The sequence below is a fragment of the Schistocerca gregaria genome, chromosome 3, assembly GCF_023897955.1.
Source record: "Schistocerca gregaria isolate iqSchGreg1 chromosome 3, iqSchGreg1.2, whole genome shotgun sequence".
NCBI lineage: Eukaryota > Metazoa > Arthropoda > Insecta > Orthoptera > Acrididae > Schistocerca > Schistocerca gregaria.
This window is the reverse complement of record NC_064922.1, coordinates 619226454-619242830: the sequence shown is the minus strand read 5'-3', so window position 1 is coordinate 619242830 and position 16377 is coordinate 619226454. Positions and strand designations below refer to the sequence as shown.

At 44.1% G+C, this 16377-nt stretch overlaps 1 protein-coding gene across 1 annotated transcript in view; it reads left to right on the top strand.

Moving 5' to 3' along the window:
* LOC126355533 (pickpocket protein 19-like) overlaps positions 1-16377 on the top strand; it is a 115573-nt gene that overhangs the window by 29636 nt on the left and 69560 nt on the right. The window contains exon 3 of the mRNA XM_050005877.1: positions 10342-10545. Within this exon, the coding sequence (XP_049861834.1) occupies positions 10342-10545 (204 nt within the window). The remainder of the gene's footprint in view (positions 1-10341; positions 10546-16377) is intronic.

Genomic DNA, 16377 nt, shown 5'->3' with positions numbered 1-16377 from the left:
CAGTACGGATAACCAGGGAGAGTCTCAGTCTATGGTAAAGGTATGTTAAACCGCTATTCAATGATACAGTCACGTATGTGCTGGAACATGAAGAACAAGAACACGATGAGGAGGGGGTGGGGGTTGTGTGTATCGGTGTATGTACACTGAGGAGTTAAACATTGTTACCACCTACTTAATAGCTTGTTTGCTTTTCTTTGGAAGGAGATACATCACTGATTCTGCTTATTAGGGATCCGGCAGTTTGTTGGTAGGTTCGTGGAGGTATGTGAGATTAGATGTTTGAGCACAGGTCATATAATTCGCGTAAATGACGGCGCCCGATAGCGACCCAGATGGTTTTTATAGGATCTTCATCAGGGGAATTTGCTCGGCCAGATTTCACTATAATGCCCCTCAAACCACTGTAGCACGGTTTTGGCTCTGAGACAGGGACGTGGTAAAAGATGTCATTACTTTCGGTGAAGACATCAAGCACGAAGGGATGCAGGTGGTTTGCGCCTGTCTGCTTGTCTTCGATTACTGCCACAGGTCCCATGTAAGTACAGGAGACTGTCTCCTACAGCGAAATACTACTCCCACCACCCTGCGTCCGTTGAGCACTGCACGTTTCGAGTCACCGTTCATCTCGATGACGGCGTTTCAAAAATGTGATTCAACCAGACAGCCGACATGTTTCCATTGACCTATGATCGAATCCCGATGGTCCCGTGCTCATTGCCATCGTAACTGACGATGTTGTTGGGTCAAGATGTTAACACGTGTCTGACTGGTGTAGCCGAGCGGTTCTAGGCACTTCAGTCTGGAACCGCGCGACCGCTACGGTCACAGGTTCGAATCCTGCCTCGGGCATGGATGTGTGTGATGTCCTTAGGTTAGTTCGGTTTAAGTAGTTCTAAGTTCTAGGAGACTGATGACATCAGATGTTTTAAGTCCCATAGTGCTCAGAGCCATTTTGTTAGCACATATGGGTGGCCTGCTGTGGAGCTCCATGTACAACAATGTATGATGAAAGGTGTGCTTCGAAACATTTGTGCGTGCGCCAGCACTGTGCCACAGATCACCATGTATTCTTCTTCACAGAGCAAACAAGCCTCTCAGTCCCATGTACTTCTGTCCGTAGATGCTCACTGCAGTAGCACGTGAACATTCAACCAGATCCTCGTTTTCGAAATACTCATTCACACGCTCTGCGTAACAATAATCTACCCTTTGTCAAAATCGCTTATCTCAATGGATATTCCCATTTGCAGCCCACATCTTCGCTAGGCTGATACTCGTTTGTGTCTGTTCCACTTACATACTTTTGTTACTCCATCACGTGCCCACAAAGCCACCAGGCAGTATCCAATGTCGCGGAGGGCAGTGATCATAATGTTTTAGCTTATCAGTGTTTGTGTGCCATGCCTAAGCCTGCTAGTATTACTCCCATACACAAATTCCATACAAGCGGAGTTTATGGACGGTATTCCTAAGTCTCTTTTAGTGATACAGTTGGCTTACATGAGATACATGCTGAATTTAAAGCATATAAAAAGCAGTTATTTGGGGAGTATAGCACAGTGATGAATGGGGTTGATATGGAAAAAAGAAGATGACTATGTTTTCTTAATGATAGTTATTTATTTTCAACAGTTCATAAAATACAAAATACACTATTAATAATGTATAATATCTTTTTATGTTTTATTCCAGCATAAGATTTAATGCTTCAGATATTGGTGAGAGAGAGCCTTGGTAGTTCACACATTTGGAATGTCAGACAGACACTTTACAATCCAAATGCTGCTCCTATGTCCAAGAGACTTATCACATTTTGCATGAGATGAGATTTTTACCCTGAAAGGTCCAAGAGTTGTATTTTCTGGTAAAGCTTCTCACAGTTTCTACCAGTATATGACCATTATTAGATATCTACCTATCACATTTCTGCAGCACTGGGAAGAGTTTTGACTCATTCAACTGTCAGGAAGCGAGAGTTTCGTGAGGTGGTGAATAGATGTTTGAAACTCTAAGCATAGACTTTCTGAGCATAGACTACAGCGAAAGAGCTGTAATAAAACATGTATATGAATCCATATATATAATTTCAAGAGAGATATAGTTGGATTGACAGTGGATAAGTCTAACAGTTGATCTTGTACGTGGAAGAAGAACTGACAGCTATTGCAGTATTCCAGAAGTTGTCCCATCAGAACACCAATTTTAACTCTAGCCAACCGCAAGTTACATGATTTGTTCATGGGTCTTTTACCTACTTTCTTGCTGATTTTACTCAGTATTCCTCCTGCCACCGGATTGTCATCTCCATGTTGTAGACATCGTTTATCAGCCTTGACAGAGATAAACATGACAAGCCGTTAACGGTACCACACATTTCAAAAGTGCTCGGCAGTTGGAGACATCATCCTACTAACAAGGGAAGCTTACCTCAGATTTAGTGGTAAGAGGGCCCCCGTCAAAACCTGAACACAAATCGAGCATGAGAACGGGAATAAGGTATACTGAACTGTGAAAAAGTGCAATATGTAGGTGCCCAACATAGCAGTGGCGTCGTGGTTAAGTGGTCACGGTGTTAGACCACGGGCGAGCCGTGTTCAAACCTTCCTCGTACCAGTTTCCTTCTCACTTTCCTTTCTTTTTATTCTTTCTTTCTTCTTCTTCTTCTTCTTCTCTGTTCGCTGTATTTAAATTTGTGTCTGCGTCGTAATGTAATGTCCGTTTGCAACAGCGAAGGGTAAGAACAGTTGATTCTGCACAACTACTCTATTAGCAACAGAAAGGAATTGGCTTTCGAATGTGAACTACAAATCTTTGATGACAAGGCGACAAGTCAACCGAATCCTCCACCGGAAAACACGTCTGTTATGTCATACACAGCATTAGTGACAGTACGTGTGTCATATGACAGGAATCTCTTACCGGCGCACCTAATTTGTACGACTGGTGAGTGAGTGAGATATGCCATCTTGTCCGGTTTAGGTGTTTATATGAATGCGAATGTGATCACTCTCAAGGAAATGATGAAAATATAATAGTTTGTCGCATAAGCTGCAACAGATCAACGTAACAGTTTCACAATCACATAGTCTCTCTGTGCTCTATCAAAACATATGCTTTAACGTTTTCAAGGTTGGAAGATTTAACTCTTGAATTCCATCGTTGTAATATAGTTTACACGCGTCTATCCGTTGTTTTTTATTTTTATGACACCTCTATGTGTTATCTCGCCTGCTCTCACTATTCATCACATTTACCTGCGACGATAACGTATTCTTACCGTATGACTTATTTTCTATAACCAGTGTATAGTATAACAACGGCCAAGACTACAGAAAGAGAACAAACATTTCAATGTCCGGACGAACAACTCATAATGTTGCAAAAAAATAGAAAAAATAAAGGACACGATAGAGATCTGAACACAGGTCACCTGCATGGCAGTCCTACACCGCGACCACTTCATCACGACGCCATTGCTGTTTTACTTTGCAAAATATCGCACTTCTTGTCCTTCAAGCGTTTACTGTTTCTATTATGCTTACTTTTTCACAGTTCAGCACACATTCTTTATGTTTTCATGCTTTATTTGTGTTCAGCTTTTGATGGGCTATCCAATGAGCCGTCTTACCTCTCAATCTGAGGGGGGGTGCGATTGGTAGATTGCCTTGTAAGAAGCTGAAGATACATGATGAATCATAACCATGTGTATATATTGAATAGGTAAATGAAATGTAAATGTCGTGTGACTAGGGCATCCCGTCGGGTAGACCGTTCGCCGTGTGCAAATCTTTCGATTTGACGCCACTTCGGCGACTTGCGCGTCGATGGGTATGAAATCATCATGATTAGGACAACACAACATCCAGTCCCTGAGCGGAGAAAAACTCCGACCCAGCTGGGAATCGAACCCGGGCCCTTAGGCTTGACATTCTGTCGCGCTGACCACCTTTTTTTTTTTTTAATTTCGTTCGTTGTGTTTGGTCGTTGCGGACGTCACATGACATCCGTTCAAGTTCGTTGTTGATCCTTTCTTTCTCTCTCTCTCTCTCTCTCTCTCTCTCTCTCTCTCTGCTTTTTTTTTTTTTTTTTTTTTTTTTAATTACAGAGACCAACCAGCTCTCTGACCGAACACGCTGAGCTACCGTGCCGGCCCACTCAGCTACTGGGGGCGGACATTGAATAGGTGAACCACACAACGTGTTTATTGTAGGGGGGAGACTGCCCCTGACGAGTGTCACCCCACAAATGCGAGGTACAATGCAATAGCCGGCCGGTATAATAAAGCGCTGTACCCGGACACAGTTGTGGACACGGTGTTAAGCACCTTATACGGACCGTAGAGTATAATTCCGTACTCGAACGTGATTTCAGCTGCAGTAGTACAGCACTTTAGGTAGACAGTATGACACAGCACTATACTTGAACATAGTTTCAGATAGGGTGGTACAGTGCCTTGGACAGTCGGTGGCGTTTGGTTTTGTACCTGAACATTGTTTTGGAAGGAGTGGTAAAGCACATTAGCTGAATGGTGTAGTATAGTGCGGTATCCAAATGCAATTGTGAAATTATGCAGCCTGGGATACGGTGAGAGAGAGGCATGGTTTAGCCCCTTTTGCTATTTCGCCTGCATGTGGAGCGGTGGGAGAATGATTTTGTGCCTTTGTGAAGTAACTTCAAGCGTTTAGCTGTGGTGAATCAGTGCGACTTGTACTATGCAATATGGATCGCTATGAAGAAACTCAATGAATGGAATGGTGGATATACCTTAAACTACTCTTAGATTATGTTGTCAAATATGTGTTCGAATATAATATTAGAGTTCCTGACTTCTGGTCAGTGTTAATTACATGGTGTGCTGCGGTCTGGTGTCCGACGCTGGTGCCTGTTTCTTGTGATGAAATGCCTGTGGTCCAGTGCCTCCTACTGGTGACTGTTTTACATGTTGAAATGTCATGTCTAAGAGGGTAACAGATTATTACACTCGTTAGCTGTCACTGTGTCACCACATGCGTTTACAGCCGCTGACCATTATTTATAGAGGATGCTGTTTGCAACCATTGTGTTTGGAGCTCTGTAATCACATCGTGATCAACACCATTGAGGAGCAATACTTTAACGAGCTGCTTATGTGAGAGTATGAGGAATTCATGGCGGATCTAAGTATCCAGTGATACTATACATTGAAAAAGTAACCCACACAAGTATGTATTGAATTTTTTCAGGCATAGTACCTCGATCTATTTTTGATCTTTGAGACACAGCATAAGTACAATGTCCATCTCTTGAAACTTCCTGGCAGATTAAAACTGTGTGCCGGACCGAGACTCGAACTCGGGACCTTTGTCTTTCGCGGGCTTTCACTCTAGATGCATCTCTTGAGTTTCAGTTTTCAAGCAGATCATATAAATGGGTTATAAGTTTCATATTTCCTCTCATTTTAACTTAGGTCACATTGGGCTGTGGATGTAATGCCATCACAAACATTATTCAAGAGGTATAGGAATGATGTATCCCTCAAGAAACCTGTAAATGTTTTATATCGGACTGAACTGATGTTGTTGATGATGTATAAAGTAGTAGTTTCAGCCCCTTAAACTTTGAGAGCATTGGGTTTGGCGCTCTGTACAAGTGAGACTTGCTAGATGAACGTATGTCAGATGCAGGATGGTGATGATACTTGGTTTGTGGATCGCTTAACTGCCCGATATCAGCGCCTGTACAAATTCCCAACCTTTGCTCAGTCCAATCTCGTCGCAATCACGAATGATGATGGAATTGTCTTTGTAGCTGAGTAGATGAGTACAACACAAACACCAATTCATCTCGAGGCAGGTGAAAACCCCTGACCCCGCCGGGAATCGAACCCGGCACCCCGTGCTCGGGAAGCGAGAACGCGTCCGCGATAGCACGAGCTGTGGACTCAGATGCTGGAAATGGATTTTCTCCTACTAGAGTGCACCAATTGTATTGGGGCACACAGCCTGTGTGTCAGAGCACCATGTTGTTCAGACCAGCACCATGCAGGAGAAACCAGACGGTCATGGCTGGAGGCGATAATAGCCATGTGGTTTGTTGCTTATGTGGAACAGTGTGGCGTTATACAGAGTGTGGTGAGCTCCGAGTGAGCAGTCTGCAGGGCCACGTAGTCTATGCCTGGTATGCAATGTCAGAACTGTTTCGTTGCCTTCCTCCACTATGAGTGCAGATGGTAGCACACTGTCCACAGGAGGTGAACTCAGAGGAAGACACAATCCTCAGTGTGGCGTTTGTTTTAAGAAAGGTGCAAGTCAATACCCTCTTTGCGCCTGTAGTCTAGGGGTAGCGTGTTCGACTAGTAATTAAAAACATCCGCAGTCCTGGGATCGAAACCCAAGACGGCTTAAATTTTGATTAATAATCAGCATTGACAGTCGAAGGCTTACGGCATAAGAAGTCACCCTCATTCTGCCAACGGCCTTGTGAAAGAGGGCTGAGGAGCGGACAGAGGTTCAGAGCACTCTCTTGTCCTAGGGGTAGGAAACTGGCCCTAAAGGCGGAAGACTCGGCAATGATCAACGGGATGAGGGTGCAGAACGCAATGGAAACCACTGCATTAAAGACATATAACGTGTATGCACAGTACATGTGGCCTTTACAGTAAAAGTGTCATGATGATCTCTCCGTTGGGAAAAGATTCCGGAATAGTCCCCCATTCAGATCTCTGGAGGGGAAACTTAACATCAGCGTTGATGGTCACGAAGTAGATGTAGTTAAGGAATTCTGCTACCTAGGTACCAAATATAACCAATGGTTGATGGAGCAAGGAAGACATGAAAAGCAGACAAGTATTGGCAGAAAGGGCATTCCTGCCGAAAAGAAGTCTACTAGTATCAAACATAGGCCTCAGTTTGAGGAGGAAATTTCTGAGAATGTACATCTGGAGTAGAGCATTGTATAGTAGTGAAACATGGACTGTGGGAAGACTGGAACAGAAGACAATCGAAGCATTTGAGATGTGGTGTTACAGACGAATATTGAAAATTAGGTGGACTGATAAGGCAAGGAATGTGGAGGTTCTTCGCAGAGTCGGAGAGGAAAGGAATATATGGAAAACACTGTCAATGAGAAGGGACAGGATGATAGGACATCTGTTAAGATATCAGGGAATTACTTTCATGATACTAGAGGGAGCTGTAGAAGGCAAAAACTGTAGAGGAATACAGAGATTGGAATACATCCAGCAAATAATTGAGGATGTAGGTTGCAAGTGATGAAAAGCTTGGTATAGGATGCATCTTTAGTGTCAATGTAATTCTCTTCCTGAATAAACCTTTCCTCGGGAATACGTTACTTTTTCAGCAGCCTATGTGAATATGTAAGAATGCACAGACTCAACGGTGGTAACACTGAATAAAATGTTCTTGGGCTTCCCGCCACGTTAAGGAGTAAAAAGCCACGAGCTTTCGACCAAGCACATCCGACTGCTGATGGGCTACAGGTATCGTTTTATGCTCTAACTGCTGGTTGTGACGTCACTGGTGCTCACAACATCAACATAAATGGGGCCATACGTTAACTGCACGCTCAATCTGCCCGGTTAAACCTTGCGAATGCTGGATCCCACGCTACACTGAACTGAGGGCTGCTGTCTCTGTATTTTGTCATCCACACACGCAGCTAAAGTACCTCTAAAGCTGGTGGCATGGCACTGGCACAGTGAGATGCCGTTCACATAGGGCGCCACAAATTGTATGACATGGTTTTCAATAAGATATCAGCTGAAATGTTTCGTGTGGCTGTTAAGGTAGTAGTGCAAATTGCGATATTACAGGGTATTGTCAGCACGACAAGAGGTCCAGTACGCATATCGAAATTGGAGTCGACGTACGTCCATGTATGGCAGCACCGTGGGCGCCAGTGATGTCAGAGCCAGCAGCTAGAGTACTTAATCGTGCACCTGCAGTCCATCAACAGTTATTCCATTTGACAATGGGGAAGGAATACTTGGTTGAAAGTTGGTGGTACTGTAGCTACATGATGTGAATTGAAGCCTGAGAACAGTTTATTCAACTATGTATGTAAATACTGTCGACAAAAGTATTTACTAGAGTTTTACCAATCGAGTGTTCTTCATCGGTACTATGCAGTGATGTACACTGATGACCCAGACCATTACGATAATCTGCCTAATAGCTGGTATGTCCAAATTTGGCAGGACAGTGGCGAGATGTCGTGGCTTGGAAGCAATGAGACCTTGGTAGGATACGGGGGGGGGGGGGGGGGGGGAGAGTTGGCACAACATCTGCGCACACAAGTCACCTAATTCCTGTACATTCTGGGGAGGAGGGCCAAAGAGCTCTGAAGCCATGTTCAGTCACATCCCAGATGTGTTCAATCGGGTTCAGATCTGAAGAGTTGGGGCCACCAGAATTTCGATTGGAACTTCTCATTGTTTTCCTGGAACCACTCCATCACACTCCTGCCCTTCGGATATCATGCGCCATCTTGCTGAAAAATGTCACTGCCTTCGGGGAACATGGTTAACATGAAGGGGTGTCGCAGTCTGCAACCAGTGTACGATACTCCTTGGCTGTCATGGTCTCTTGCATGAGCCCCACTGGACCCATTGATGCCCACATGAATGTTCCTGGGGCATAGTGGAGCTGCTGCAAGCTTGTCTCCATCCCGCAGTAGAGGTGTTAAGGAGCTGTTGCCCTGGGAGGCGACGGATACGTGCCCTGCCATCAGCGTGGTGAATGGAATTGATCAGACCATGCAAGGCTCTGCCACTGCGCCAACTTTGGGTGCTGATGGTCACGCGGCCATATCACTCGTAGTTGTCGATGTCATGCTGTTAACATTGGCACATGCACGGGTCGTTGGCTCCGGAAGCCCATCATTAGGAGTGTTCGGTGTACTGCGTGTTCATACTCACTTCTACTCTGCCCAGCCTTTAAGTCTGACGTTATTTCTGTCACAGTTCTCCACCTGCCCTGTTTTACCAGTGCGCCCGGCCTACGACGTCCGACATCTGTAATGAAGGGTAGCAGCTCAACCCCGCGACGTCTGGACGTGTTTCACCTTAGTTTCGCCACTTGTTGAAGACACTCATCACAGCAGTGTTCGAACACCCGAAAAATCGTGCAGTTTCCGAAATGCTTGAGCTGAGCCTCCAGGCCATCACAATCTGCTCTCGCTCAAACTCGAATAAATCGGGCGCCGTCCCCATTTTACTCAGAGACGGCACGCTCAGTGATGCTACATGCACCGTGCGTTTGTCTGACTAGCAGTCATTCCGCGCCAGGTGACGCTGCCATCGCTTGGAGGGGTGCATTGTAGGCCACTTTTCATATTGTTCTGGCTGATCAGTGTATATGGTCATCACTGTATTTGCTGCCGGCTGCGCTGAACGAGCGGTTCTAGGCGCTCCAGTCCGAAACCGCGCTGCTGCTGCGGTCGCAGGTCGAATACTGCCTCGGGCATGGATGTGTGTGATGTTCTTAGGTTATTTAGGTTTAAGTAGTTCTACGTCTAGGGGACGGATGACCTCAGATGTTAAGTCCCATAGTGCTTAGAGCCAATTGAACCATTTGAACTGTATTTGATAGTACGAAGACGTGCTGAAAAGTAATGCCTCTGAATTTTTCATGTGATAACTCTTAAACATTTTTAAATAAAACGAACATTTTTAACAGTCTACATCTTTATTCTTCATGTCTACGAATCTGTTTCTCAACGTAATCATCCTGGCGATAATCCAGAGAGACCAGTATGTTGATACCATCACTGTAGAATGTTTGACTTAGTGTTGGCGGAGCCCCAGCCTTAGCTCTGCTTGCACCGCCTCATCACTATCAAAGTGAAGTACTCGAAGGTATTCTTTAAGTGATGGAAAAAAATGAAAAACGGATGGGGCCAAGTCCAGACTGTGTGGAAGATGATCAATGAGAGTGAACCTAAGGCGTCGGATTGTTGCAAATGTCACAGTGCCCACGTGTGATCTGGCATTGTCATACTGAAGGGGAGGTTTTTCCATGTGTGTAAGAACTCTTCGAATTCGAAACTCGATTAAAGCATGCTGTTTATCACGAACCGGCAGAGTTATGTTACACATCGCCTTGTTACACGCTACAGTGCAGAGTCCTCTAGCGGCAGAGGATTGCAACTTGGGTGACTGAGTAACGCACAGGAGATGTAATACCTAAACCAATATTGAGAACAGAATAAGAAATTCGTAGGGATTATTTTTCAGCACGCCACGTATTAATTAAAAACAGTACAGATACCATTGTCAGTTAGGAGAGTAGATGGCAGCCAACGTGTGTTAAGCGAGAGGACTGTGGAGTGAGCGTCCCGCAGGGTGGCGTGGGCGGGCACCTGCTTGCTGGCCGTGCTGGGGGCGGTCGTCATGTCGCTGGAGGTGGCGCGCCGCTTCGGCTCCAGGACCACCATGACCGTAGTCGAGAGCACCAACTACCCCGTGTACGAGGTCGCCTACCCCGCCGTCGTCGTCTGCGACAACAACCGCGTGCACTGGGACAAGCTGCTCGACTACGAGCGCAGGTGAGAGTCGCTCCGTGCACTTAATGTGCACCTCAGTTTCTCAGACCAGTCATTGTTGTTGTTGTTGTTGTTGTTGTTGTGGTCTTCCGTCCTGAGACTGGTTTGATGCAGCTCTCCATGCTACTCTGTCCTGTGCAAGCCTCTTCATCTCCCAGTACTTACTGCAATCTACATCCTTCTGAATCTGCTTAGTGTATTCATCTCTTGGTCTCCCTCTACGATTTTTACCCTCCACGGTCCCCTCCAATACTAAATTGGTGATCCCTTGATGCCTCATAACATGTCCTACCATTCGATCCCTTCTTCTAGGCAAGTTGTGCCACAAACTCCTCTTCTCTCCAATCCTATTCAATACCTCCTCATTAGTTATGTAATCTACCCATCTAATCTTCAGCATTCTTCTGTAGCACCACATTTCGAAAGCTTCTATTCTCTTCTTGTCCAAATTATTTATCGTCCACGTTTCACTTCCATACATGGCTACACTCCATACAAATACTTTCAGAAACGACTTCCTGACCTTTAAATCTCTACTCGATGTTAACAAATTTTTCTTGTTCAGAAACGCTTTCCTTGCCATTGCCAGTCTACATTTTATATCCTCTCTACTTCGACCATCATCAGTTATTTTACTTCCTAAATAGCAAAACTCCTTCACTACTTTAAGTGTCTGATTTCCTAATCTAATTCCCACAGCATCACCCGAATTAACTCGACTACATTCCATTATCCTCTTTTTGCTTTTGTTGAAGTTCATCTTATATCCTCCTTCCAAGACACTGTCTTAATTACATTGCTTTAATAATGCTAACAAAACCAACAGTGGTTTGGACTCCAACGTCATGGATAAAACACGTGGTATCGTCTTCAGGCCAAAAGCGTAACCTGCCATCCACAACAGAAACGACAAAGACCAATGGAGTCTTCATCAAATGGGAAAGTTGTCAAGCATATACGCCAGCATGTGCAACGAACCGTATGCAGCGAGGCAAAAATTAACTGGATTCCGTATCTTCATACCAGTATTAAGCCTAGCATGGTCAGACAACTCTCATATGCTCGCCTTGTTACAGGTTCAGTATCATTAAATGACTTAATGTCACGAAATAAGCACACTGGACGAGTCGGCAGATCCGTATTGAAACCCAATTCGGTTTTACAAAAAGTACTCGAGGCACTGTCCCCTTACTGAGTTCGTATTTATCGCAAGTCTCTCGTCCAGCCCAAAGTCCCTAGCGACTGGATAAAAAAAGCAAGTGACTCCTCTACATAAAAAGGATAACAGAACTACTCCACAAAATTACAGACGAATATCTGACATCGGTTTGCTGCAGTATTCTTGAATATCCTATTCTCAGTTCGAATGTAATGAACTTGTGTAAGATGAAAAAGCTTCTGCCCACGAATCGGCAAGGTTTTTGAAAGCATCGGTTGTGCGAAACACAGATTTTCCTTTTCTCACAAGATATACTACGAAATATGGATGAAGGGCAAATGGCTGATTCCATATTCCAAGATTTTCGAAAAAAACTTTAACTCGGTGCGCCACTGCAGACTGTTACTTTAGGGGTCCGAAAGTGTGAAATAGGTTCCCAGATATGTGAGCGGCTCGAAGACTTGTTAAGTAATACGACCAATTACGTTGTCCCTGATGGCGAGTGTTCATCAGAGACAAGTGTATCGTCAAGTGTGCCCCAGGGAAGTGTGATAGGATTGCTGATATTTCTACATACAGAAATGATTTGGTGGGCAGGATGGGCAGAAATCTGCGGGTGTTTGCTGATGATGCTTTGGCGTACGTGAAGGTGTCAAAGTTGAGTGACTGTACGACGATGCGATTGAGCCGAAATTCTAGTTAGTGTGATGAATATAGAAAAATGTAAGTTAATGCAGATGAGTAGGAGAAACAATCCCGTAATGTTCGAACAGAACCTTTAGTAATGTGCTGCTTGACACAGTCAGGTCGGTTACACATTCAGGCGTAACGATGCAAAGCGATATGAAATGGAACGAGCATGTAAGGTTTGTAGTGGAGAGGGCGAATGGTTGACTTGTTTATTTGGAGAATCTTAGGGAAGTGTTTTAAAGTACTGTAGAAAAGCAGCTCCTGCTCAGAATGACGTCAAATTTGAAAGGAATATTATTGTCGAAGGGGAAAGAACCATAAAAAATAACGAAAATTTTACCACTAGATAGCACTGTAAGCCTCATAACGTAAATGGGTTCTGCTACATATGATAGATGAAACGCAGTGTCACGGGTATGGTGTGAGTTGCACATTAAAACAACCGTACTGTACAATGTGCGTCACCTTACAAAGTTTGATATCCAACAGTTTTGGCACTGAGGTAAGGCCAACCATCACGGCAAGGTCTTTAATTGTCCATGGCCAAAACCGCATAAAAATCGACAATGACATCCATTTTAATCGTCCAGAGACCAAAAGCCGCATAAAAGCCAACAATGAACTCGATGTTTAGTTGCGCTGAGGCCAGAAACATCATACAAAGCACCACTGAAATCGCGGTTTAACTGTCCTGAGACCATAAATAGCACAAAGAGCAACAATAAAATCGGTTTTTAACTGTTATGAGAGTGGCGCAAGACATGTTCAGTATGCTGTCCACCGTTTCCTGCCACAAATTGGAATAGAGAAACAGCACGTTCCACAACAGATCAGAATATCTCAGAGGTCACGTTCAGAGAGCGTTGCTCAATATGCGTGCAATCAATTCAGATAAGTTTGAAATAGCAATGGACACAGAAATTTTCAGATAACCCCACAGCCGGAACTCACACGGACTAAGATCAAGTGATTTGGACAACCAGGCTTTAGGGAATTGACTGCTGATAACTCTAGCATTACCAAAATGCCTCTGCAGCAGCCGATTCACTGGTTGCTCACTGCATGGAGGGGCGCCGTCGGGCATAAAAAGTTCCTACCCCACCCACACATCCATCCTGTTGAACGGGGGAAATGATGTTGGAGTGCGAAAGACTCTCATAGTATTTACCAGTGGCAGTACGGGTAACAGGACCAGCAGGACGGATCTCCTCGAAAAAATGTCAGCCGGCCGCTGTGGCTGAGCGGTTCTAGGCGCTTCAGTCCGGAACCGCGCTGCTGCTGCGGTCACAGGTTCGAATCCTACCTCGGACATCGATGTTTGTGATGTCCTTAGGTTAATTAGGTGTAGGCAGCTAAGTCCAGGGGACTGATGACCTCAGATGTTAAGTCCCATAGTACTTAGAGCCATTTGAACCATTTTTGAAAAAAATGTGACCCTACGATAAACGATGCCGACAACCCGGAACACACAGTTACCTTTGCATAATGTAGTGGTACCAGTTGACGTGCGAGCGGATTTTCCGTTGCCCATATTCCGGAATTCTGTGTATTGACAATTCCTTGGATTTAGAAATGGGCTTCATCTGTCTACGTTTGTTCCGTGGCCGTTCATTGTCCACTCTCACGCGAGCAATAAATTCTATGGCTATCGTATGTCTTACTGGTAGGTCAGCATGAAGTACCTTGTGAACGTAGATAACCATGTACGGGTATCAATGCAAAATGTTTCGCAGAATATTGCGCACCGTGCTCACAGCCATGTCCAAAGTACGGGCAATTCACTGTGCACTGCATGATTTCACATCACTGCCTGACCCCTTCTGCAATCCTGTGGCCACATCTTCTTCTGGCGTCGGATCAATTATTTTCCCCCCTTCACCACGTGAACTTCAAAAGGACCTGAATGTTCGAATGTTGTAATCATTTTCTCCAGAGCCTTGACAGACGTCGAACAAACCCCTTTTTCTTACCCCTGAGTGCCTAGAATTTTTGCAAAACTACTGGCGCACAGTTGCCGTTCTTGTAAAAGAGCTTTTCCAGCAGCGCGCAATCCTGCATTGGGACAGTCATGCCGAGCATCTCAATGCAAACCGAGGAACAGCCGTGTATCCCGTTTGCAGCGCCATCAAGTACGGGATAAGCGCTCCGCTGGCAGCCAAAATAATCAAAGTCCGACTCAAGGTCACGCGATTTCCGACGTCTATAAAAGCGAGCGAGTGCCGCGCATTGGCTCATTCGCGCTGCTGCTGCTGCACAGGCAACTGCATTGAACGCTGTCAAGATGCCTTACAGAAGATATCGTCGTCGCTCGAAACGAACTATCTACAAAATTATCGAAAACGTTGAATTTGCTACTACATCAGGAACAAGAAGAATCGCATACCAGTCAAGTCTGTTGCTGCTCAAGCCTTGTTGGACGGACCAGCTGATATCTGTGGATGTCGACTTAATTTTAGCTTAGACATTAATGATTCATTTAGCCATGGTAATGGATGGTTCACTGTCGCTATTGTTCGTAACAGAAGGAAAATATCTGTAAATGAGTCTGTATTCATTTGGGTAAAAGGTAACGTTTCCCCCTTCTCCGATGATATTCCGTTCAAATTTGACGCCATTCTGAACAGTGTTCCTTTTTTTTTTATAGCGTTTTGAAACTGAAACTTAAACATCATCTATAACATTAGTGCAACATTCTTGAGTATTGCTCCAGTGTCTGGGATCCCCACCAGGTTAGATTAAAGGAAGGCGCCTAAACAATTCAGAGTCGGGCTACTAGACTGGTTAGCGGTAGGTTCAATCAACACGCAAATATTACGGAAATGCTTCAGGAACTCAAACGCGAATCCCTGGAGTGAAGATGGCGTTCTTTTCGAGGAATGCTGTTGAGAAAATTGAGACTGATTTTTGACAACAAAGTTGATAAGGGAATAAATGTACTCTCTTGTTGTTCTAGAGTAGACATTACATATGATCCTTTTTACGCGCTTGTGTGAAACGAGCAGTTTCTTGGGCAATGATAGGTTATCAACAAATGAGGTACATTACGACACTAGTAAATGAAAATAGAGAAGTGTCAACGTCTTGACAGTTTCATTTCCGAAATATGTTATTACTCGTAACACACACGTTGCAAGGGTTAGAGATTTGAGAATCTCTGAAGTATGCGACATCCAGTTCAGATTCTTACCAGTATATGTGCATAAGAATCTAGAGTATTCTATTTTATTTTTGAATTGCTCCCAGACTTTAATTCTAGTAGATTGGACAGACTTGTGCAGTCTAGGATTACAGGTACAGTATTTTATCTGTTTTCAATGACAGCCCATTTCATAAGATCTGTTATTGATTTTCAGAACTTTTCCTTTACATTTGCAAGTGTTAAAGATAAGCTTCATTGGAACAGAAGGAATCTGCATCAAATAGTTCTTTAATTAAACCTTCACCGCATTATCGACAAGGCTTATAATGCGGGCCAGAAGCTTGTTGAATACATCTCTTCTAATTTTAAGGACTTGAAGTCTTCGAGATTTTCGAAAAGCGACTATAGCTCTGCTAGGAAATATAAATGTGTGTAGTAAACTACGAGTAGTTTATTTTTCAAATTTTAAACCCACCTATATCAATATTTCAATTGTAGCTGAAGAATGTGGATGTTCCAATTCATGTTGTACTATACCTCTAGCTCCAAAAGCTAACCGCTTTCTACTTTTCAATATTTAATTGTTTTAGTACTTTTTATAGGTTTCAGAGTTCTACGAGGAATGCTGGCTTGGATGTACTACTCTTGTCAGAAGTTTAGTGATTAAATGCTTGCCTTGAACCATCTGTTGAAGATTTAAAATATCCCTTAACGGCCATTTCAGAAAGAGAAATGATTATGTTTCTTTTCCTGTATCGTATGAAGAGGAGTCGAGAAAAATGTAGACACTTTTTACAGTCAATATTAATGGAACAAAATGACATACCACTGCAATTCTTGAACGGGG